This window comes from Condylura cristata, unplaced genomic scaffold (assembly GCF_000260355.1).
Source record: "Condylura cristata isolate star-nosed mole 26May11 unplaced genomic scaffold, ConCri1.0 scaffold00061, whole genome shotgun sequence".
NCBI classification, from domain to species: Eukaryota; Metazoa; Chordata; class Mammalia; order Eulipotyphla; family Talpidae; genus Condylura; species Condylura cristata.
The window spans coordinates 109,826-132,106 of NW_004567162.1; the positions used below are offsets into that span (position 1 = coordinate 109,826).

The 22,281-nt window shown below is 54.1% G+C and overlaps 3 protein-coding genes across 4 annotated transcripts; 2 read left to right on the forward strand and 1 right to left on the reverse strand.

Annotated features, from left to right (window-relative positions):
* Nucleotides 1–6,549: 6,549 nt before the first annotated feature.
* Nucleotides 6,550–9,511, forward strand: LOC105854576. The gene is made up of 5 exons (XM_012734584.1): nt 6,550–6,618; nt 6,876–7,053; nt 8,266–8,387; nt 8,740–8,772; nt 8,978–9,511. The coding sequence occupies exons 1-5, from the start codon at nt 6,550–6,552 to the stop codon at nt 9,320–9,322; spliced, it is 747 nt and encodes a 248-aa protein (XP_012590038.1). The 3' UTR covers nt 9,323–9,511.
* Nucleotides 9,512–12,115: 2,604 nt separating this feature from the next.
* POU5F1 (POU class 5 homeobox 1) lies at nt 12,116–17,458 on the forward strand. 2 transcript variants are annotated; one of them, XM_004695352.2, is made up of 5 exons: nt 12,116–12,593; nt 15,657–15,777; nt 16,191–16,321; nt 16,651–16,809; nt 16,948–17,458. In XM_004695352.2, exons 1-5 carry the CDS (start codon nt 12,189–12,191, stop codon nt 17,212–17,214), a joined length of 1,083 nt encoding a protein of 360 aa, XP_004695409.1. In that variant the 5' UTR covers nt 12,116–12,188; the 3' UTR covers nt 17,215–17,458. The 2 variants fall into 2 exon arrangements, with proteins under 2 accessions (XP_004695409.1, XP_012590051.1); XM_012734597.1 differs by having other exon boundaries at nt 12,188–12,599; nt 15,664–15,777.
* Nucleotides 17,459–17,801: 343 nt separating this feature from the next.
* Nucleotides 17,802–22,242, reverse strand: TCF19 (transcription factor 19). The gene is made up of 4 exons (XM_012734592.1): nt 22,132–22,242; nt 21,175–21,712; nt 19,646–20,210; nt 17,802–19,062 (listed from the first exon to the last, which is right to left on the reverse strand). The coding sequence occupies exons 2-4, from the start codon at nt 21,410–21,412 to the stop codon at nt 19,053–19,055; spliced, it is 813 nt and encodes a 270-aa protein (XP_012590046.1). The 5' UTR covers nt 21,413–21,712; nt 22,132–22,242; the 3' UTR covers nt 17,802–19,052.
* Nucleotides 22,243–22,281: the final 39 nt, after the last annotated feature.

Sequence of the window (22,281 nt, forward strand, 5' to 3'; positions counted from 1 at the left end):
CCCCGCCTCCCGGCCTGCTCATCCTGCTGCTGAGTTTATTACCGGCGGCTGGTTCCGGAAACCAGGCCAGTGAGTGCGGGGCGCCGGGTGTGCGGGGGCCCTCCTCCATCTTCCAGGCCTGCTGCTCGCCACTGCAGCCCCCGCCAGGCCTCCAGACCCCCCAGCCCCCTGCCAGGCCCACCCCCCGGGGAGGCTTGCCCTCGGGGCTTTAGGCCAGACGCCCAGCCCCGCTAGCCTCTGCCAGAGGCCATGTTGCCCATAAGGGCCCGACTTAGGGGGCCTACTTGTTCCGTGATCCACTCACTCTACTCCAACTACACCCTCCCCCAAACTGTGGCCTCTTTGAGGCAGTTTAAAGTAGCCAAACCAGGAAGGACCCGAGAGATGGAGGTTGCCAAGGCTGAGACGAGGCAGGTGTGGGGTGAGTTTGCACTGAAACCTGTTGCCTTTCAGATTAGTCTGATCCTTAAAGCAGCCGTGTCATTGAGTCCTCTGGCATGACAGTAGAGGAACAGAAAAAAGTTAATTTCTTGCCAGTTTGGTTTTTATGCCCCACCCCACGACCCTCCTTGATTGCCTCCTTCCTGCTTAGGGGTGTGAGGGATGAAAGATGAATGGGAGCTGATTTTTTACCTGCTTTGGGCTGGTAAGCGACAACAAAACCAATCTCTGGTGCAGATTAGCACAGAATGTTATAGGTGCTGTCACGGCAGAATGTATAGGACCTTGTGGTTCCCAACAGAGTGAGTTCTACCTGTGGAGGTGCAGAAAGGATGCAGAGGAAGTGGCTGGCATTCAGTGATGGAAGAGAACCAGGTCTTGGATGGACAACCAGGGGGAAGGGCACTTCAAATAGAGGAGGCAGAGTGGGCCTGGGAACCACAGGTAGACCTGAGAACCTGGCAGGTGGGAAGGCACCGCTGGCTCCAAACTTACCTGTTGCTGGAGTGCTTAGCTCTCCAGGTATTTTTTTTTTTTTTTAAGATTTATTTATGCATACAGACTGGGGTACAGGCCAGAGGTGGGAGGGGAGTAAGATTCACCAGAGACAGAGCAGAGAACAGAACAGGCAGATGGACAGAAATATACTGCTGAGAGGAGCAGTGGGTGAGGCAGGAGAGGTCTCCTGGGCTATGTGGGTCATCTCCCTGGCTGGGGATGGACCTCATGCCAAAGTGACTATGACTTTGCAGTGCTTCACTTTAACCTGTTGTGCCACTGGGAAGAGCCCATGTAAAGGATTTAAAGAAAAGATTTATTAATTTATGCATACAACCACTGGGGTGTAGGCCAGACATGCAGGGGCTGGGGGTGGGGGGGAGGAGGCTGAGGGGGGTGAGAGGATTCACCAGAGACAGAGTGGGGAGCAGAACACACTGCTGAGGGGAGCAGCGGGTGAGACAGGAGAGGTCTCCTGTGCCATGTGGGTCAGCTCCCTAGCTGGGGATCCAACTCCTGCTGCAGTGGTATGTATAGCTTTATAGTGCTGCGCTTTAACCCCCCCGCCAGGGAGAGCCCTCTCCAGGTATTTTTTGACCTAAACTCTCAAATCTCAGCCATCTCCATCCATGGTAGATCTCATTTTCCCAGGCTAACGATGGAGAGAGAGGCTTACAAGTTATGTAATTTCCCTAACTTCATGCTCCTGGTATGCACTAAGTGAGGGCTGTCAAACCAGGTCTGTCTGATTCTGAGTCCTGGGCAAGGCCCTGTGTCATGGGAGCATTCCAAGAAATTGATGTGTCTCTGAAGGCAGCGGGAGAGGCTTGTGCAAGGATCTCAGACAGGGCAGTAAAGGGATGGGGTTTGTGTCTGGAAAAGACGCCTTAGGACTAGTGTGGAGGAGAAGGTGGGAGCTGCGGGCACAAAACCAATAGAGGTTCCTTAGGGGCCAGGGGCTTTCTCCAGGCAGAACTTGGAAAGTGAGCAGAAGATGGCGCTGGAGGGAGTGACCCAGAAAACCCTGGGACTGGAGTCAGAAGGGAGGCGTGAGGAGAGGAGTCAGCTCCAAACTGGACAGTGACCGGAAGGAAAGAAATCCGGGGTCACAGGCCAGGAAAGGGTGGGGGGATTTAACTTCTAGAGATGGCTGGTGACCTCTTGGCTGAGGCCAAGACCAGAGCAAGAGCTGAGGAAACGTAACAGAAGAGCCTCCTCTTGTTTAAAAGGCAGGAAAGCCGCCCAGCACTGGCTACCTGCAGGGAAGCTGTTGGAGGCCCTTGCTCTCCTTGTGCTATTCTGAGACGGTTGGTGTTGCTAGTTCCTTAAAACAGTCAACTGGGCCCTCCCTGGTGGCACAGGGGTTAAGTCTCAGCCCTTTCAAGCTCTCATCAGCCACTGCAGCATCAATTCAATCCCAGTCTGCCAGGGAGCGGACCCACATGGCGCAGCAGCCCTCTCCGGTCTCACCCGCTGCTCCCCCAGCAGTAGATTTCAATGGATCTGCCTGTTTTGCTCCCCGCTCTGTCTCTGGTGAATCTTCTAGCCCTCTGTACCTCTGGCCTACACCCAGGTTCTTGTACGCATAAATAAATAAAACATATATCTTTAAAAAAAAAAAGTGGACCTCCCTGGTGGCACAGCTGGTTAAAAAACAACAAGCGTGTGGCAGCTGCTGCGTGGTGAGTTCTATCCCCAGCCCTGGAGCTGACCCACATGGCCCAGCAGACCTCTCCCGACCCGCCTGCTGCTTTCCTCAGCAGTGTACTTTGTCAGTCAGCCTATTCGGCTCCCCACTCTGTGTCTGGTGAATCCTCTCACCCTCCGCATCTCTGGCCTGTACCCCAGTTCTGTATGCATAAATAAATAAACAAAACACACACACACAACTGGGGTACAGGCCAGAGGTGCAGGGTTGGGGGAGAGGGGTGACAGATTTCACCAGAGACAGAGTGGGGGGCAGAACAAGCAGATCCACTGAAATACACTACTGAGGGGAACAGCAGGTGAGACGAGAGGTCTGTTGTACCTTGTGGGTCACTTGCCTGGCTGGGGATCAAACTCAGATCACCAACAGTGGTAGTGTGAGACTTAACCTAGGCCACCAGGGAGGCCCCAAAATGCAGATTCTTGGGCCTCATCCAACCATCCTGAGATGACTCTGGGGAGGAAATTCCTGGAAACAAACAACCCAGGTGACCCTTGTCTCTGGCAAGCTTGGGGAGCTCTGCATTGTACCCTCCTACAGCTCTGAGGGGCACTCAGGAAAGGGTTTTCTCTGCTGGCTGGAGAACAGCCTAGGGATCAAGTGAGACCCAGGAATTCAGTTTCAGCAAGAAAAGGGGAAGCCTGTTAGGGACAAACAGAGGCAGTTATGGTTGTCAATTAACCATAGTTCTAAGAGTCAGAGGTCATCTCTGAAATGAAGGGGTATGGCAGTTGGTAGAGGGTTTGAGGTCAGGGTAAGAGGGAGGAGGGAGAATGGAAGCCCCTGGAAGGCACTGGGAGATGGAACAGCAGCAGTAGCTGGGAGATGCTGGGCCATTCCTGTTTCCCCAGGGCTGAGAAGGCAGAAGGCAGGGAGTGGCTGTAGATGAGGGCTGTGGGCGGAGAAGTCAGCCTGTCGGGGCCTGGAAGTGCTCCTGGGACAAAGGTTAACCTTGAAGGAGCAGCAGAGGCTGTGTAGAGGATGTATTTTGTTTCTAGATATATCACTGATGATATCAAGGATGGGTTTTAAGCAGTTAACACTGGAGGGAGAAAAACCCTTTGGAAAGATTGAGTGTCCTCCATGCTATCATGCTATAGGTTGACAGTAGGGGCAGAGGGAATGTCCAGATTCAGAGAAGTGGGGGTGGGGGATTGTCTTGGTAGCTAACTGGGAGGCAGCAGTCTAGAAAAACACTCATGGCAAACTCCTGGCTGATTGTTTGGGAACAGCCAGCTGTGCTAAGAAAACTAATGGGCCAGAGGAGCCCTGTGTTACTTATAGATGAGTAAGTTGGCGTCTGCGAGACCAGTTCCTCACAGATAAGTGGGTGGCACGTGGCTGTGTGCGCTGAGGTTGAGAGGGGTCAGGTGGGCAGTGCAGCCTCGTGATGCCTGAATACGTGAGCCTCTGGGGCTCGCCATTCAGGAGGTGCTCTGGGGAGGATTGAGGCACCACACACCCAGAGTTCAGGTGTGTGATCCTCCCAGCTTGCCCGAAGCGTGAGCCTCCTCATCGTTTCCCTTTTGCCTATCCTGCGCGGATCACATTTGATAAACCACTTGTGCCATGGCTCTGGGAAAGCTTCCTGGTGCTGCTCCAGCTCCCAGGCATCGGGCTGTGTCCAGCCCTCCCCAGCTCTCACTCCAGTGAGCAGGAGGATTGGAAGGTGATGCCTCCCAGGACTATAGGGTGAGGGCAGGGTTGGCTCAGGGTGGGGCCTGAGAGCAAATGCTCAGGTGGGCCATTACAGCTGAGGTAGGTCTTCAGATATAGCCGGAGGGAGGCAGGACACAGAGGGCCACACACAGAGGCCTCCTGCTGGAACTCCTTCTGCTGAAAACTGAGATTCCCCAGGGAAACCCGAGTTTCCCTCCCCATTCCCCTGACCCACCCTTTTGGTTTCCAGAAAACAGCCCTTGTCTTCTTGCAGGAGTCTGGTGGGATTATCTCCCCTTGAAGGGAGGGGATAACTCTTTGCCATCATTTTCTCCCCTCAGCAACCCATTCTATGCGCTATGACTTCATTGCTCTTTCCCAGCCCAGTGCTGGGCAAGCCCCTTATGAATTCTCAGGCTACTTGGATGACCAGCCTTTCCTGTGGTGCTGCAGAGGGGGCAGGTGGGCAGAGCCCCGGGCACCCTGGGCCCAGTCTAAGAACCCAGAGGCTTGGAAGAAGCTCATTCTCAGACTGAAGGCCAGAGCTCAGTACCTTGTCATCCTTCTCAGGAGCATCATGGAGCAGCACAGCCAGAGCCAAGGTGATGGGCTGGGATGGAGGGGCTACTGCTCTCAAGGAGGGAGCGGGCATTCTTCGTTGGTGGCCAGTGTTCCTTAGGCCCAGTGCCAGGCGCTGTGCTGGACACTCGGAAATGCCCCCCACACTGAGAGTCCGACTTCATCTCCTTCGTCTGGGGTATTTCACCCCTGACTCCAACCCTTTTACATACCCAGTTGTCAAAATATTGTTTATGGGATACTGAAAATGGTGGGACACAGGTATAAGAGTTCCCCTCACAGGCCTCCCTGGTGGTGCAGGGGTTAAAGTCTCAGAGCTTTGAAGCTATCACCTGCTCTGAGCTAGATCCCAGCCAGGGAGTTGACCCATGTGGCCCAGCAGACCTCTCCTGTCTCCCCCCTGCTCCCCTCAGTAGTGTATTTCAGTAGCTCTGCCTGTTCTGCTCCCCACTGTCTCTGGTGAATCCTCTCACCACCTCCACCTCTGGCCTAAAGCCCAATTCTTGTATGCATAAATAAATAAAATAAATCTTAAAAAAAAAAAAAAAGACTCTTCACTCCCCAGTCAGGGTATCTGGCTAATGCATTTCCTGTTGGAAAGTTGAAAAAAAATCATATTCAATATTTTCAATTCCAGGGTTTGGGAAATAGTCTTTTTCTTTAAAAAAATATATTTTTTTGGGCATAGAACTGGGGTATAGGCCACAGGTGCTGGGGGTGAGGGGTGAGTGGATGGACCAGAAAAAGAGTGGGGAACAGAACAGGTGGAGCTATTGAAATACACTGCTGAGGGGAGCAGCGGGAGACAGGTGAGGTCTGCTGTGCTGTGTGGATCAGCTCCCTGGAAAGGGATGAAACTCAGGCTGTGCAGTGGGCCTTCGTGGTGGTAGCGCTGAGACTTCCCCACAAGCCACCAGGGAGGCCCCTAACTCGTCTTTTCTGCCTCAGTACTTCCCCAGTGGTACTTATAGGAACCCTGTCAGGATCCCAAATGGGGCATATTTATTATCTACATCAATTTTTTTTCTTGCTCATCTAGCAGACATCTGAGGATTTAGTAAGTGCTGTTTGTTGTGCTGTTGCCAAAAAGACATTCAGCAGCAGCAACTAGTTCTTAAATTCTTTTCCTTTTTTTTTTTTTTTAAAGATTTATTTATTTGTGCATACAGAACTGGGGTAAAGGCCAGAGGCATGCAGGGGCGGCGAGAGGCTTCACCAGAGACAGAGTGGGGAACAGAACAGGCAGATCGAAGTACACTGCTGAGGGGAGCAGCAGGCGGGTCAGGAGAGGTCTGCCACCACGCCATGTGGATCTCCTTGGGACAGGTGGAGATAGAACTCATGCGGAAGTGGCTTAAGCTTCTTAGTGCAGTGCTTTAACCCGCTTAAGCTTCTTAGTGCAGTGCTTTAACCCGCTGCGCCACCAGGGAGGGCCTAGTTCTTAAAATTCTTGCAGGCAGGTTTTACATGGACACTGGCATGTGTTACCGCCTGTGATCTTTTCTCTTGAGCTGAGGACTGTTATGGTAAAACCCAGGGAAGTGAGGCTTAGAGAGGGTCAGCCACACAGCATGGCCTTGGTGCTGCACCCCAGTAGGGTGATATGTTGGGGTGAGTCTGCGCCTCTGCCTTCCAGGGTGGGGTGTATAGCTAAGGTGTCAGCCATGCATGCTGGGAGGGAGCCACTTGCTGCAGGGGCTGGAGGTGGGGTGCAGCCAGGCTTTGCTGGGGATGTGAGTGAGGGAGAAGAGAGGCCTTGAGAATGAGTGAGGGTTTATCAGTGGAGACGGGAATTCCAGGCATGTGGGGAGGTGGTGGGGGTGGAGAAGGCCGCTGTTCTCTCCTCTGAGTTTGGCTGTTCTCTCCTCTGAGTTTGGCGTTCTGATGCCTTGGCGTTTCAGAGTCTCACACCCTGCAGGCCACGGTGGTCTGTGAGCTGCTGGGGAACCAGAGCAGCTGGGGACACTGGCGATACAACTGTGATGGCTAGGACTTCCTTCTCAGCACACTGGAGACTTTCAATTCCAGCAAAAGCAGCCCAGGACAAGGCCGAACTGCAGAGGGGGAGACAGCAAAGGAGCAGTCATTCCTGAGCAAGAGCTGCCTCTACCCTCTCCGGAAATACCTGGAAGCTGGGGCAGGGTTCCGGCCTGAGACAGCAGTGATAGGTACGTGGGGCTGAGCAGTGGGGAAGGTGGAGAGGCTGAGGGCATCATGGGGCGGGTGGGAGGGCAGGCCTCAGCCGGCCTGAGACTCCATGGCATGACCTGTGTCCATTGCTAGCACATTCTGTCTCTGACTGGCCTAGCCTTCTGTTTCTTTCTTTCTTTTTTTTTTTAAATATTTATTTATTTATGCATACAGAACTGGGGTACAGGCCAGAGGTGCAGGGGCGGTAAGAGGCTTCACCAGAGACGGCATGGGGAGCAGAACAGGCAGATGGACGAAGTATACTGCTGAGGGGAACAGCGGGCGGGTCAGGAGAGGTCAGCTTCCGGGCTGGGGTCAAACTCATGCTGACATGGCTTTAGCTTCGTAGTGCTGCACTTTAACCCTCTGTGCCTTCAGGGAGGGCCCCGCTTCTTTCTTTTTAAAGATTTATTTTTACTTATTTATGCATGTAAGAACGAGGTGTGGGCCAGAGGTGGGGGAGGTGAGAGGATTCACCAGAGACAGAGTAGGGAGCAGAACAGGCAGATCTACTTAAGTACACGGCTGAGGGGAGCAGCGAGTGAGACAGATGAGGTCTGCTGCGCCATGTGGGTCACCTCCTGGCCAGGGATCAAACTCATGTTTCAGTGGTTATGGTGAGAGCTTCATAGTGCTGAGACTTAACTCCTGCGCTACCAGGGAGGCTCCATCTGCTCTTTCACACAAATTTGGCTAACCCTTTCCCTACTTGGTGTGCAAGTTCTGACCCGGGTTTAGCACCCAGAGAAGGGAGGTGGCTGCGTTGTAAACAGTGCTGTGTGGCATCTGGGCCTGGTGTGGAGGGTCATGGGAGTTTGGCAAGATGAGGCAGCCAGTATCCTCTGGCCTGGGAAGTCTTTAGGGTCCCTGCCCCACTACCAACCCCCTAAAGAATTCTAGCAGGGAGCCCCTTCCAATATGTGGGCTTCTATCCCTCAGCTTGTGAGTGGAGAGGTGGACTGCCTTTGTACCCTGAATCCATGGGGGGTGCCCCTTGGTTGGGGGGTGAGACTACTCAGAACCAATAGGCCACTGAGTTGCCCTTTGACATGAACAGAGCCTGTCTGGCCTGGCTGAGCTCCAGGACCATGTGGGGGCTCTGAGGGGGCCTGAGGTGAGGAGCCAAGGTGGCCCTGGGCAAGGGAGGGGCTTCCACAGGTCTGTGGGCTACTCACTCACTCCCTTTTCAGAGCCCCCCAGGCCTAAGCAGCTCCCCTCTGGATGCTCTGTGGGCTCCTGGCCTCCGTGGTGGTTCCTGTGGGAGCGGCAGGCACCTTCCTCTGGAAGAAGTGGAAGCAGGGCAGGATGGCAGGTATGACTCCCGCCTGTTGCCTGTGCCGCTTCCTCCCAGAGCTTTAAGGAGCGACTGAGGGACTGTGGAGGGGAGGGACGGATTAGGGTTTCTGCTTCCCCTCTAGCCTTTGGCCTGGGTGTCTTCTTCACCCCTCCCGCCAATCTGTTTTCTATGATTAGTTTTACCTCCTAAAGTGAATTTCCTCAGGCTCAAGTCTAAACTGGGCTCCCAAACTCTTCCCATGTGTCTCGATCACACCGATTTCCCAGGAAGGCTGCTTAGAGGTGGGAGGTGGGCTACCAGAAGGCCTGGGCCAGCATCTCACCGAGCCCTCCTTTCCCACCCTCCCAACCCCAATTTCTCCTCACAGGTGCACAGAGGGAAATCTATATTCCTATGTCAAGTAAGTGCCATGGTAGACAGGAAGGCGGATGGGGTCAGGTAGCAAGTTCATGTGCAGTCTGGAAAGAAGTCAAGAATTCATTTCGTCCAATTCCTCTTTATTAAATGAGAAAACCGAGGCACAGAGGGACAGTGCCAGCAGCTGGGCAGTTGGGTCAGGCTCCTTCCTGCTGCCCCAGCTCACTCTCACCTCTGCCTCCCCACAGACTACAATCAGATGCCGGACTCCTCAATTTGAGGTAAGGATGTCTGGTTGTCCATTTTGCAGGGCACCAGAGAGCTGGGGTCATTTGTCTAGCAGGGGTGCGGGGTTACAGGGAGCAGTAGGAGACTGTGAGATTAAGGAGGATAATCTCCCAACCTGGGCCAAACCTAAACCCTTCTCCCCTGGGTCCTGGTCCTCTCCATTCTTTCCCTTCTTCTGCCTTCAGATTGACAGGACCTGGAAGTCAGATGTGACCTGCGCACCGCTGTGGAGCAAGCTTCCTGGGCCCCATGGAGCCCTTTGGCCGGCCCTCCCAACCAGAAGGCGGCGTGCTCAGGCCCTGTGAGGACCCGGGCAAGGCCAACGTTGCACGTCTTGGCAGCCCAGCCAGCTAGCCATGCCTGGGGGGCGGGGGCCAGGCGGACAGTGACCTCACCTGCCCTCCGTGGTTGTCAGGCATGCTTTGCAAGCTGTCACTAGCACTTTTCTCTGTGAAGGCCGTGATGTTGCACTATAATAAAGGTGTGTATGGTGAGTTTGTGAGCTCAATCCTACACTGGTTTTGGGGTCTTGAGATTCTAGGAGATCCCAGGAGCCAGGTCTGTGGTTTCCAGCATCCAGTTTGACAACAAGATGGCTGGGTCTAAGCTGGCTTTGGCAGCAGTGAAACTGCCTACCTTTCAGGCCCAAGGGGAGCAGGAGGAGGGGAAGAGGGAACAGAGTAGGTCTCAGCCAAAGCCAGCCAGAGCACTCCCCGAGGGGCTGGCTGCTGTCCACACGTATTGGCCTTGAGAGTTCTGGGTTGGAACCAGCAAGCACAGGGCTGACCTGGCTCAGGACTATCTAGTGACCCAAGCATCCACCCCCTCTTTGGCTCTCTCCCTGCAAGGGGCCTGTTGCCTATGCCAGAAACTTACCACAACTTAGTGCAACTCCTGTAGTCTGAAGAACAAGAGGCTGGTGCTGGGTGGGAAACTGGTAAAGGTGTTCTAGGAGCTGCTGGGAAGCAGGGGTAGCAGGTTCTCTGGACTGGCATGGAGAAGGGTTTCTGGGAGCCTCAAGGGTGGAGAGCCAGAGCTCAGGGGTTAGAGATTTCCTAGGTCTGCCCCTCCCCCACTCCGGAGGCTGTCTTCATGGCAGACAGCAGATAGATGCATGACAAAGGTGCCCTGATGGCTCTGTCCTAGGGGGTGGGGGGGTTGCTGGGGAGGGGCCTCTACTGTCCAGAGCACAGCTCTCCACCCCCACCAGGCCCCTTCAACTATTGGCCTTTGGGCCATGAGTGGCTTAAAGGTGAATCCAGCCCTACTACCCCTTGGATTTGAACAAGTGCTAAAATGCAAGCTTAGTGGACACGGGGGGGGGGGGGCGCGCAGAAAAAAAATGCTTATTTAGAGTTCGTTACCCAAAAACTACACACAGATGGGCACAGAAACAGGGGCTGTGTGATAAGTTCAAAGGGCAAAGCAACAGGCTCCAGACTCAGGTACTGACAAGGTGAAGCAGCTGGCACAGCCAGAAGAGCCCACACCTGGGTACCGGCCCACACTAGGCAGAGGGCAAGCCTCAGACCAGGCAAGCAAACCTGAGCATCACAGGTTCAAGACTCAGCTCAAGAGCCCCAGGGAGCTCCACAGAAGCCCCCATTTAGGGCAAGTTTTGGGAGCAGACAGGCAAACAGGACCCCTCACAGGTGGATACTCTTGAGAGCTTTTCTTTTGCAAACTGTGGAGAACCAGGCCAGCAGCGTGAGCTGAGCCCTGAGGACACTCAGGGCAGGCCCAGAAAAATAGGCTCAGTGGGAGAGCTTGAGGCAGGCTTCCCATACCCCCTCTCCAAACCCTCCTGCACCTCCTCAGCTGCTTTCCGCCAGTCCCCCAAACAAGTGCATCCCTTGGTCAGGGGGTTCTGGGGGAGGGGTGGGTGATAAGGCTGGACGGCGAGTCCTCCAAAGGAAGGGGAGCAGGATACCTGATTCCCAGCGGGAGCCCAGTCTGAGTCCCGTCTTTGAGGGAGACTTGGGAGGGGGAGGTGTTGCTGGAGCTCTTTTAGCCACACTGAGGGGGATTCTGTGTGAGGGGATTGGGTTGGGGTGGGGGGTGTCGAGGGGCAGGAAGCTGTCCCCAGGGGAGCCATCCAGGCCCATTCAAGGGTTGAGCACTTGTTTAGGGTTAGAGCTGCCCCCTCTGGGGACTGGGATTGTCCAGCCAAGGCCATTGTCCTGCCCCTTCCCCCAGTCCCTCCCAAGACTCTTTGAACCTGAAGTCAGATATTTTTTTCTCTCTCCTAGACTTTCTCCACCCGGGGGCTAGGGCTGGAGATCTGGCAGGGGAGGTGGGGGAGGGAGATAGGGCTGCAACGTTCTAGCTATTCTGGTCCCTGAAGTGGGGGGCAAGGGACCTGAAATGCAGGTCCACAGTAGGGGGGCGCTGAGTCCTCAGTCTGGCAAAGGTTGGAGAAGTCGGGCTCAGTCTGTCCAGCTCCTGGCTCCTATAAGGGGGGGAGTTAGCAATCTGGTAGGTGAGGGGGCTCCAAAGAGCAAGGCCTTCAAGGATATGGAAGAGAAACCTTGTCTAGCAATCTGCCCCTGGAGATTGGGTGGAGTTCACCGGGCTGGGAGATGGGTGCTGGGCCTTTGCTGCTTTGGGGTAACTGAACCGGACCAGTAACCAGGTTCTGAAAGCCTAGGGCCCTGGCTTGGGGTTGGGGCACAGGGGGAGGCTGTCAAGAAAGGTAGCCCAGCTGTACTTGGCATGTACACAAGTAAGAATTTGAGGAGCTGTGGGGTGGCAGGGTCTTTGGAGAGGGGGTCACACACCCTGCTTCTGCAGAACCTATGGGAGGTGCCCCAGAGGCCCCACACAGCTCTGAGGTGAGCAGAACCAGTTAAGAGGGCCAAGCAGCTGTTGGGGACTGGAGAGAGAGAGATCAGGGGAACTAGCACCAAGGGCTTTGGGGGCTGGGGCCTGGGCCCAGAGAGGAGCCTAGTGGAGCTCCCAGGCCTTCCCCTTCCACAGATAAAACTTCACCATCAGGCAAACACCCTTCGCCTCAGTTTCTCCCACCCCCACCGTCCTCTCCTCCACCCACCCAGAGGGCGGGGCCTGAGGTCAAGGCTAGTGGGTGGGATTGGGGAGGGAGAGAGGTGTTGAGCAGTCCCTTGGAGAGCCCTCCTTTTACCGGGCCCCCGGCTTGGGGCGCCTTCCTTCCCCATGGCGGGACACCTAACCTCTGACTTCGCCTTCTCACCCCCGCCAGGTGGTGGAGGCGATGGGCCAGGAGGGCCTGAGCAAGGCTGGGTTGACCCTCGGGCCTGGCTGAGCTTCCCCGGCCCTCCTGGCGGATCAGGGATTGGGCCGGGGGTTGGGCCGGGCACTGAGGTGTGGGGGATTCCCCCGTGCCCCACTCCGTACGACTTCTGCGGAGGGATGGCATACTGTGGGCCTCAGGTTGGGGTGGGGCTGCTGCCCCAAGGCAGCCTGGAAACCCCTCAACCCGAGGTGGAGGTAGGAGCCGGGGTGGAGAGCAACTCCGACGGGGCCTCCCCCGAGCCCGGGGCTGCCCCCTCCGTTGCCGTGAAGCTGGAGAAGGAGAAACTGGAGCAAAACTCAGAGGAGGCAAGTGCACCTCAGAGGGCGGCGGGGTGGCGGCTGGCTGGGGTGGCCATGGGTGGGTGGGAAGTGGTCGCCTGTCTCCCCTGGGCCTGGAGCCTGGGAGGGCGGCAGCACGGGGCACCCCAGGTAGAGAGGAGTGTAGCAGCCGAAACCGGAGGCCGTGGGGACGGAGGGCCACGTTGGGAACTGGAGAGCCCCAGGCAAGGGCAGGGCCGCCCCGGGGACGGGAAGGTGACGGGGCTCACCTTGCTTCCATCCCCAGTTCTTGTCTTAAGGGGAAGGATGTCCTAATACTTCTCTCCCCAAGCCTGACCAAGGTCCCCTCACTTCGTATCAGCTCCGTGAGGCCCATCTTGGGGTTGGAGTCCCTTCCACACAATCCTCATTGAGAATTTGATCCTTATCAGCTATGATCTTGGCCTTAGGGTAAGCAGGGCCTCAGGGTCAAAACAGTGCTTATCCCACCGTTATTGTTCCTGAAAGTCCAGGGTGTGACTGCTTTTTTTTTTTTTTTTTTTAATGTGACCGATTTCTGATAGAAGTTCCTTTTTGAGCACGTCTGCAGTCAAGTTTAGGGCTTGTCTTCTCTGCCTTTGAGCCAGTGAAGTCACCCCTGTGTTCAGCCCACACCCTGGCACCTCTTGTCAAGGGCTGGGAGTACCAGTTTCAGCCATCTTTCCTTAGGTGGTGAACGGATGGGGGCAGTGGGGAAGAAGGATGGAAAAAGTGGGGTCCAGTCCATTCCCCAAAGGTAGCCTCTGCTACGGATTGACTTGAGTCCAGCTGGGCTGGGGACTTTTAAGGATGTGTCTTTCAGTCATCCTGGAGACAAGTGCAAGCAATTAGAGACCAAGTACTAAGACTTTAGACTTCACAGAAGGAGGTGTGAGTGGTTTTGACTGACCTAGTAGCCCTTGACTCTTCCTAGGAGGTGATGGCTGAGTCTTGAATAATAATGGCTGCCAATTGCGGTCCATTTCCCAAGTGCCTGGCAGTGTGCTGGGTTTCTACATCATTACCTCATTAACTCGTACAAAATCTCCTAGAGAGGTATTATTAGCCTGTTTCTTGGGTCTTCACTGCTTAATGATGAAGATTTGAACTGGCATTTACCTGACTTATGTCCCCAAGTTAGAATTTGCAAATGTCTAGAAGGGGACAACTGAGGCATGTATGTTCAGGTTTGAGACGCTGGTTGAGCAGAAATTGGAATGGAAATTAACCTGTTGGAATCTGATGTCACTCATCTCCCTTGCATGCCCCTGTAAGGTTTCTGGAGGGCACCGAGCCTAGGTGCTTTCTCCCTGCCCTTGGTCTCTGGCCTTCCTTGTCAGGCCCCGGGGCTCTGTCAACAAGTGCTCTATCTCTCTTCCTCTTTTCCACCTTGAGGTTCAAATACCCATAGCGTGACTGCCACACTGTACTAGCACATTTTCTACCTCCTCCTCAAATAGCTCCCTGAGCAGCCCCACCTTGCCCATCACCTGTTCAAGCCCCAAATCATTCACCTTCATTCCTTTCAAATCCTACATCCAGCCTTGCCTTGGAAACAGCCTTATTTGCCCATTTACAAATGCTGCCTGGCCCCAGCCACCACCATCGCAGCCTGGATTATCCCAGTTGGCTTCCTAAACTGTGCTCAACACATTGGCTGAAGCGAGCATTTTAAAATGTGTGAATCCAGATCATTTCACTGCACAAGTCCTTCAGTGACTCCCCATTTCACTGAGTAAGAAAATCACTGCACCACCTACAGGATCTCCTTGCTCAGCTCATGCCTCACCAGCCCCTTACTCCCCTTTCCTCAGCTCGCTCCCCCTGCCCCAGCCGCTCTCCCTGCCCCAGCCGCTCTCCCTGCCCCAGATGAGCCAGCCTTGCTGGTATTGGAGACCCGCCAAGGCCTTTCACACTGCTGTTCCCTTTGCACCAACATCACCCTGCCTTTATTTAAAGTTGTCATGAATTTTGGCGTATAAATTGTAACATACCAAAGTGTAATCACTGATTTCCACAAATAGATAACACTTGGGGATACATTTGATAATGCTGTCTTCATTTTCTGTACTGAAATAGCTACCTACAACTTGCCCCTTTCCCTGCCTCTCTTTTCCCATTGTTCTTAAACCTACTAGCATTACGGGTAATTCCACGCTAGAGTGGGACCTCCATGGGCCTCGTTTGTCTGCTGTGTGTAGTGGCTGGCGTTCCGGAGGGCAGTGGCTGATGATGTTTGTGTCTGCCCTGGGTAACAGAAAACCAGGGACCCTCAAGTTTTAAGTTTTGCACCAACTGTACACAAAGCGCTTTATTCCTACCTCTCCTGACTATTTCTGCATGCTGTAGTCTATTTGTATACGCATGCTGGGCCAGTGTGTGGGCCCTGACCCGCATGCCAAAGAGGAGAGGGTTGAATTGAGCAAATTTAGAGTGATTAGTGTTGCTGGTTCTCTAGCTTCAAGACTCCCTCAATCTGTGCATATATTACTTGAGTGAAAACGTTCTTTGCTGTTCATTGGTAAATGCTTTTTTTGGTGACTGAGGGGATGGGCTGGAGCACCTTCACACGGGGCAGACAGTCTCTCTGGGCACTCTATCTTCCTACCTGGCACAGTGCTGATGCTGCCCCAGTGCTGACTGCTGGTTTCTGGGGTGATGTTTGGATAGAGATTCTTTTTTTCTTTTTAAAATAAGATCTACTTATTTATGCATACAAAAGTGGGGTGTAGGCCAGACGTGTGGGGGTGAGAAGATTCACTAGAGACAGACTAGGGAACAGAACAGGGGTTGACTGAAATACACTGCTGGGGGCAGGTGAGACAGGAGCGGTCTGTTGCACCTTGTCACCTCCGTGGCCTGAGATCAAACTCTTGTTGCAGATAGCTTGTTAGTGCTGAGACTTAACCTGCTGGGCCACTGGGAGGTCCTCTCAGTTATTGCTTCATGTTAGGTGGGCAGCCTGGAGGCGGATCATCCCTTGGGGTGATCAGTCAGGTGCTCCTGAATGGTAAGAGGGGCCCATCTTGGTGTGTCTATGTTCTCTTACCACCTCTGTCATTTTCACTGCAGTCTCAAGACATCAAAGCTCTACAGAAAGAACTTGAGCAATTTGCCAAGCTGCTGAAACAGAAGAGGATCACCCTAGGATATACCCAGGCCGATGTGGGGCTTACCCTGGGGGTTCTTTTTGGTGGGTCCCTCTTAGCATATTCCAACTTACTGAACACAAGGACCACATCTCCCCTGGAAGGGGACCCTGGGCCTATCCTCTCTACTGAGGGAGCAGGGGGAGGGGCTTCATGGGCAGACCCTGCCCTCACCCATGATGAGGGCAGAGAGGGAGGGAGAGAGACAAGTGCTACTTGGGCCTTGAGTTTCCCCAGGAAGAAGTGGGACCTTGGTATGGGATCTTGTGAGCAGAATTGGTGGTGAGGTTCTGGGACTTTGGGTTATCAGGGTCCCACCTGCCGCCTCACCTTGTCTTTAACGCCCCCAACACCCCAGGGAAGGTGTTCAGCCAATTGGTGGTGAGGTTCTGGGACTTTGGGTTATCAGGGTCCCACCTGCCGCCTCACCTTGTCTTTAACGCCCCCAACACCCCAGGGAAGGTGTTCAGCCAAACTACCATCTGCCGCTTTGAGGCTCTGCAGCTCAGTTTCAAGAACATGTGTAAGCTGCGGCCCCTGCTGCAGAAGTGGGTGGAGGAAGCTGACAACAACGAAAACCTACAAGAGGTGAGGTGGGGGGGTGTACAGGCCCACTGAGCCCCTCCCCCCAGTTCGTCTGGCTTCCACCCTGGCTTCCAGCCCGCCCCCTCCCCCCTGAAGGCAGTAGTGTTCTCAGGGCAGAGCATCCTTCCTCAGCTGTGGATGGGGGTTCAGTGGTACTGAGCTTATCCCCTACCCTTCTGGATCCTTCTTATCTCCTGGCTCTGATACTTGTCATCAGTGCCCTCTTGAGTACTTCCCCATGAGTCATTGGTCCCTGGTGCTCTCGCTCAGCAGGTTCGAGGCTTGCCTTCCCACGTCCTGCCTCGTCACCCCCTCTCTCCCCACACACCTAGATATGCAAGGCAGAGACCCTCGTGCAGGCCCGGAAGAGAAAGCGCACTAGCATTGAGAACCGAGTGAGAGGCAACCTGGAGAGTATGTTCCTGCAGTGCCCGAAACCCACGCTGCAGCAGATCAGCCACATCGCCCAGCAGCTTGGCCTCGAGAAGGACGTGAGTGCCCCACCTCCTTCCCGGCCCTCTTTCCTAGCTTCCTAGCTCCCTAGCTCCCTGTCAAGTGGCCAAGCCCAGCCATACCCACCACCCAGTTTCTGAGGGAAGCACCCTCTGCCTTGCAATTTCCCATTCCAGGTGGTCCGAGTGTGGTTCTGCAACCGTCGCCAGAAGGGAAAGCGATCAAGCAGTGACTATTCACAACGAGAGGATTTTGAGGCTACTGGGTCTCCTTTCTCAGGGGGACCAGTATCCTTTCCTCTGGCACCAGGGCCCCATTTTGGTACCCCAGGCTATGGGAGCCCTCACTTCACGACCCTGTACTCCTCGGTCCCTTTCCCTGAGGGTGAAGCCTTTCCTTCTGTGCCTGTCACCACTCTGGGCTCTCCCATGCATTCAAATTGAGGTGCATGCCCTCCCCAGGAATGTGGGGGGCAGAGAAAGGGGAGAGTCAGAGAAAAAGCCCCCGGGTTTATACCAGGGCTTTGGGGATTACGTTCTTCATTCACTAAAAAAAGGAATTGGGAACACAACGGGTGTGGGGGCAGGGAGTTTGGGGGACCTTAATGGAGGGAAGGTGAAGTTCTTGATTTTAATCCCCACATCACTATCACTTTGTTCTTAAATAAAGGCTCCTGGGACACAGCAGGTGGATACTTTTGTCGTTGGTTTAGGTCGGTTTAGCCTTTGGTTGCTGAAGGAAAAGGGGAGAATGAGTGACTCAGAAACCCTTCTCAAAGTCACACGACAGAGGGAGATCTCGGGCTGGGACCCATTTTCTTGGTCAAAGATCCTTATAGACTGAGCTAGTTCCTAGGGCCTTGTAACATGAGGTTCTGAGGAAATTGAGTTTTTTTTTTTAAGATTTATTTATTTATGCATACAGAACTGGGGTATAGGCCAGAAGTCATGAGAGGATTCACCAGAGACAGAGTGGGGAAGAACATACAGGTTGACCAGGTACACTGCTGAGGGGAGCAGCGGGTGGGGTGGGCGTCCATGCCTTGAGAGGTCTGCTGTGCCATGTGGGTCAGATTGAGGTGCCTGACCAGGGGCTGAACTTGTGCTGAAGCAGCTGCAGCTAACTTCGCAGTGCTATGCTTTAACCCACTGCACCATCAGGGAGGGCCTGGGAAATTTGAGCTTAATGCCCACAGGTGCCGCTACTGTATATAACCCAGGCCAGAAGCTTTTTATAACCTATGCCTTTTATTTTCCTCTGTCTACACTGGACGTCTGTAGTCTCTGCCAAGAAATCAAGTCTTTACTCATTTTTTGGGGGCAAACACTTCTGTCAGAAACTCGACCTAGCTTCTTGATACCAGGGCCCATTTGGCTTCTGATTAAGGTTTTGCCCACCTTGTCCATGAGGGACTCAGCAAACTGCCATTCTAAACCTGGCCTCTGGAGTTATATCTGGATGTGAAAAAAACTTGGGAGAGTCTAGGTGGGGGTGCAAGGGGATTGGTGATCTCGTAGGTTGTAACAGGCCTAAATAACACTTCCCTAGTAAGAAGTCTAGAATCTTGGCTTAATGTAAAGCTCACAGGAGGACAGGAGTGTACAACTGGTTCAAGAATGCGCTAGTACGTTGGTCCAAACAGGTCAATACCTGTTTTAGTTAGCTGACCAGATTTTGTCCTGGTTGGTAGCACCAGTGAATTTAGTTTTGTCAGCATCATCAGCTTGACGAAGTCCGAGCTGCTTTGTTTTAATGCCCACCTCTGGCCTACTCCATGTAGATCTGATGAAATGTTGCTTATTTCTCTGCCTTGTCTGCTTCATCTGCCCCTTTCCCTAATGACAGACACACTTCACCAAGTCCATTCTCCCAAGCTTTGAAAAGGAGTATCAAGTGCATGGAAAGTAGATACCTAGGTGTTAATAAAGCTGCTGGCTCTTTATTTGGAAATGAAAGCAAAGCTAGAAAAGCCAGGTCATAGTCTGGACTTCCTTAGGGCAGTTTTGGCTCTGCCCGGGTTTCCCCAAGAACAGAGAACTTGTTATCAGGGGCTTGCTGCTTCCCAGGAGTGGCCCCTGCATTGATGGTGCTCTGGCCCAACAGCCTAGCGCCCGGGGCAGTAAGGACCTACAGCTTATAAACTAGGAACTCCCAGCTCAGTGCAACCTCCCGGAAGCAGCAGTATCTTTGGCAGGAAACCATCTCTTCTGTCTCCTTGCCCAGCACAGCCTCCTCAGGGCTTGAGTTGATGTCCATAGCAATGGGTGGTCTTCCCTGGTTGTCACTCCCTGCTGAGGAAGCAAGGGAAGAGGGCATTTCTTAGAACCCATTGGCATCCTGTGCTTCACCTTCACCCATGGCTTGGAGGTCACCAGCTCTGTCCTCTGACTTGGTGGTGGGCCTTCAGTCTAGAGGCCAGTGTGACACTCTGGGCACAGGAAGTCAGCTTCTCTGGCAGCCTGGATACTGCAGCCAACACAGGCCACATGGAACCAGGCATCAGTCATCACACTGAACCCAGGCCACTGTCCCTTCTTAGGGTGGGCAGCAAGAAGGGGCAGTACAGGGGTCCCCAATCACAACTCCTGGGGAAGCCAGGGGTATGCTTGTTGGGTGGTTCTGAGGGCCCACGTCGATTTCTGAATAGTGACAAAAACCAGTAGCTGGAAACCTATAGAGGCCTAGCACCTGCCCCTGAACAGTGAACCTCGACACCAGACTGACAGTGAGGCAGGTTAGCAGAGCTGACCCAGGCCACGCCACCCCAGCATCTGTTCCACCTCTGTCCATCTCCTGTCCTTATCCCCTTAAAAGACAGCCACCCTCCGGCCTGAGTCTTAAAAACAGAAGGCAGTGAGAGATGGAGCTGCTTACCCACTGGATGTCAGAGGGGTTTTCTCTAAACGGAGTTTCTTCCTTGGCTCCATAAGGGCCAGTGGGAGGCTCTCTGGAGCTTCTTTCTCATCATCCAGTTCTGGCAACACTCGGTGAACTGACTTCCTCCGGTTCCTTGGGGGTGGGGCAGGGGGAGCCGGCCCTGTGTCCCCAGGAGGAGTGGGGACAGGCTGGCTCTGTGGCCGCCCTCCACTCCCTCCACTCCGGGAGAAGGTGAGTGGCTGGGGCTGGAGCTTGCTGAGGCTGCCAATGGAGTTGAGGATCAGTGAGGCTTTGGGGGCAAGGGAGAGGGTGCTGAGGGGCCGCTGTGGAGCCCCTTGTGGGGGCAGCATGGGCTGGAAACCAGCTCCAGTTCCTTCTCCCCTAGACCGTGGGATGGTTATGGCAGCAAAATCTTGAGGTTTGACCCGAACTTGCTGAAACATAAAGTAGAACTCCGAGGGGCTGGTTGCTGGGGATCCTTCTGGGCCAAAGGTCAGGAGGTCACCATCACTCAACTCTAGCCTGTGACCTTTTGGGAGTCGAACATTATTGACCAAAGTCCCTGTTGATGGGGGGGGGGGGCAGAAAGATAAAGAATGAGTCGAGTGGAGAAATATGAACCCACTTTTTTCTGGGGAAAATGGGAAAGAACTTGACTCCTTTCACCAAATTCTCACATTCAAAGCCCCTCAGCAAGGGACATCATATCCCAAGCTCCTTGCAGGGCTGAGAACACATTTCATTTTCTTATGGCCCCCCTCCCCAACCCCTAGGGCACTCAGTTCCTTCACCTACTGAGGTCCAACTCTTTGACATACTCCTCATGCGGATTCCACTCAAAGAGCAGTGGTCATTATCTGGGGTCAAAATGTGGCTCTGCTCCTTTTTAGCTATATGACCCTGGGCTAGACAGCCATGTTGTGTCTAATTTTTGTCTGCAAAAATTTCAGTGTGTCCACCCACACTGAAAGTACTTAAAATCAGTGTCTGGCTCATAATAGCAAACACTAAATGGCTACTGGATATGCCAGTTATCACAACAATCCCTACAGACTACAAAACCAGATTTTATCTGCCAAGTGACAGGCCAGAGGTTTCACCTGGGACCTGTGGCAAACCTCAGAGGTGAGCCCAGGTCTTCTCAGGCTGTTAGCCCTCCTAGTCAGGGAATAAGTTACTTGCCCAGACCATGAAACACGATTCAACATAACTGCCTGCAGACAGGAATAAGGTCCCTCAGCAAAGTCTGCGTTTGGTTTTCAAGGGCCCAGAACTCTTCCCCGTCCTTAGCCCCCATATATCCCCAATGATGCCCCAGCCCCGGTATGAGATAAATAGGGACCATCAAGCATCTGCCCCTGGACAGAACTGACACTGCACACTTCTGGTAGGGAGATGAGAATCTGCACTACAACTGCCCATTCAACCTGCTGGGGAGTCTAGGAGGCAGGTTAGGGCCCCGCCGAGTCCCTTAATCAGTCCCAGAACTGCAACTATTCCCCAAAGCTGCCCTGCTCACTGCTCACCTTGGCTGCTATGGTCCTCCACGCTGACCCTCCAGTCCTCCCCGCTGCGCTCGGCATGCAGCTCCGCATGGACTCCAGAGATGAGACAAGACTCCCGCTGGGGCCGCAGGACCACATCGCACAGGTCGGCCCTGCAGCCCAAGCGATAGGTGCACCCAGCTCTGTTTGGGGGGTGGAAGGTGTAGAGATCACCGCCCTTGCCGCCCCCTATGCGCAGCAGCTGGAAGCAGGGCAGCATGGGCGGTGGCCCTGACACACCACCTCTGCCCCTTCACTGGTCCATCACCTCCACTGCCGCACGGTGCACTGTGGCTTATTTTCACTTTCCATCCGATGCAAACTTGAGTTGTGCTTTGAGCTTTGAGCACACTCCCTCAGTAGTGCAAATTCAGTGTAAGGAGCCGAGCCACACGATGCAAATTGGTCGTCAAGCAGCTTTACAACGGAAAAACTCGGGGGAGGTCCAAGGGCACAGTGCAAACACGAACGCCCTGGATGAACCAGATCCTCGGGCCGCAATATACCGGGAGCCTTCAATCTGTGTAAAGACAGCAATACATTAGGCAGATTCTGGGCAAGTGTAAGCTGTAGGGGTGGGTCGAGGGTTCTGCATCTGTGCAATACTAACTTGTCAGCAGTATAATTTGGAGAAAAGACGCTTCTTCCTGTCAAATCTGCTTACCCAACTAGAGTAACCTCCCACTGCCCGCGCCTCTCTCTTCTGGCCAATCTTGAATAACTAGTCAGCTTGAATCCCGGGGTGTGTGTGTGTGGGGCGAATCCACTGTCACCCCTCAAAAGGCAATGCAAACGCGCTCCGACGTCCTCCAACAAAGCGATGCTGCCTTCCTACTTCTACGCGGGCTAAAAATAGGTGCAACAGCTCCCGAGGTCATACCAAGTAAACCCAGCCTTGCCCTCCCCGCCCAGTCCGGCCCAGCCCAGCCCCGGATCTACCGTGCAGTGAAGTCTCGGAGTGGTCTTCTCTTCCAGTGCTGCCAGCCGGCGCGGCGGCCCAGACCCCTCGGGCTCAGGCCGGGGCTGGCGCTCCTGCGTCTGTTTGACAGCAAGGAAGCCGGACCAGCAGGGGCGCAGCCTCAGCGCGCG

Excerpts from the sequence above, each read along its gene's own strand:
- LOC105854576 (XM_012734584.1), top strand. The coding sequence starts at position 6,550 with ATGCATGCTGGGAGGGAGCCACTTGCTGCAGGGGCTGGAGGTGGGGTG. Across the intron at positions 7,054-8,265 it reads GCCTGAGACAGCAGTGATAG|AGCCCCCCAGGCCTAAGCAG; the intron begins GTACGTGGGGCT and ends CTCCCTTTTCAG. Across the intron at positions 8,773-8,977 it reads AATCTATATTCCTATGTCAA|ACTACAATCAGATGCCGGAC; the intron begins GTAAGTGCCATG and ends GCCTCCCCACAG.
- POU5F1 (XM_004695352.2), top strand. The coding sequence starts at position 12,189 with ATGGCGGGACACCTAACCTCTGACTTCGCCTTCTCACCCCCGCCAGGT. Across the intron at positions 16,322-16,650 it reads ACAACGAAAACCTACAAGAG|ATATGCAAGGCAGAGACCCT; the intron begins GTGAGGTGGGGG and ends CCACACACCTAG. Across the intron at positions 16,810-16,947 it reads AGCTTGGCCTCGAGAAGGAC|GTGGTCCGAGTGTGGTTCTG; the intron begins GTGAGTGCCCCA and ends TTCCCATTCCAG.
- TCF19 (XM_012734592.1), bottom strand. The coding sequence starts at position 21,412 with ATGCTGCCCTGCTTCCAGCTGCTGCGCATAGGGGGCGGCAAGGGCGGT. Across the intron at positions 20,211-21,174 it reads GGAGGACCATAGCAGCCAAG|GGACTTTGGTCAATAATGTT; the intron begins GTGAGCAGTGAG and ends CCCCATCAACAG.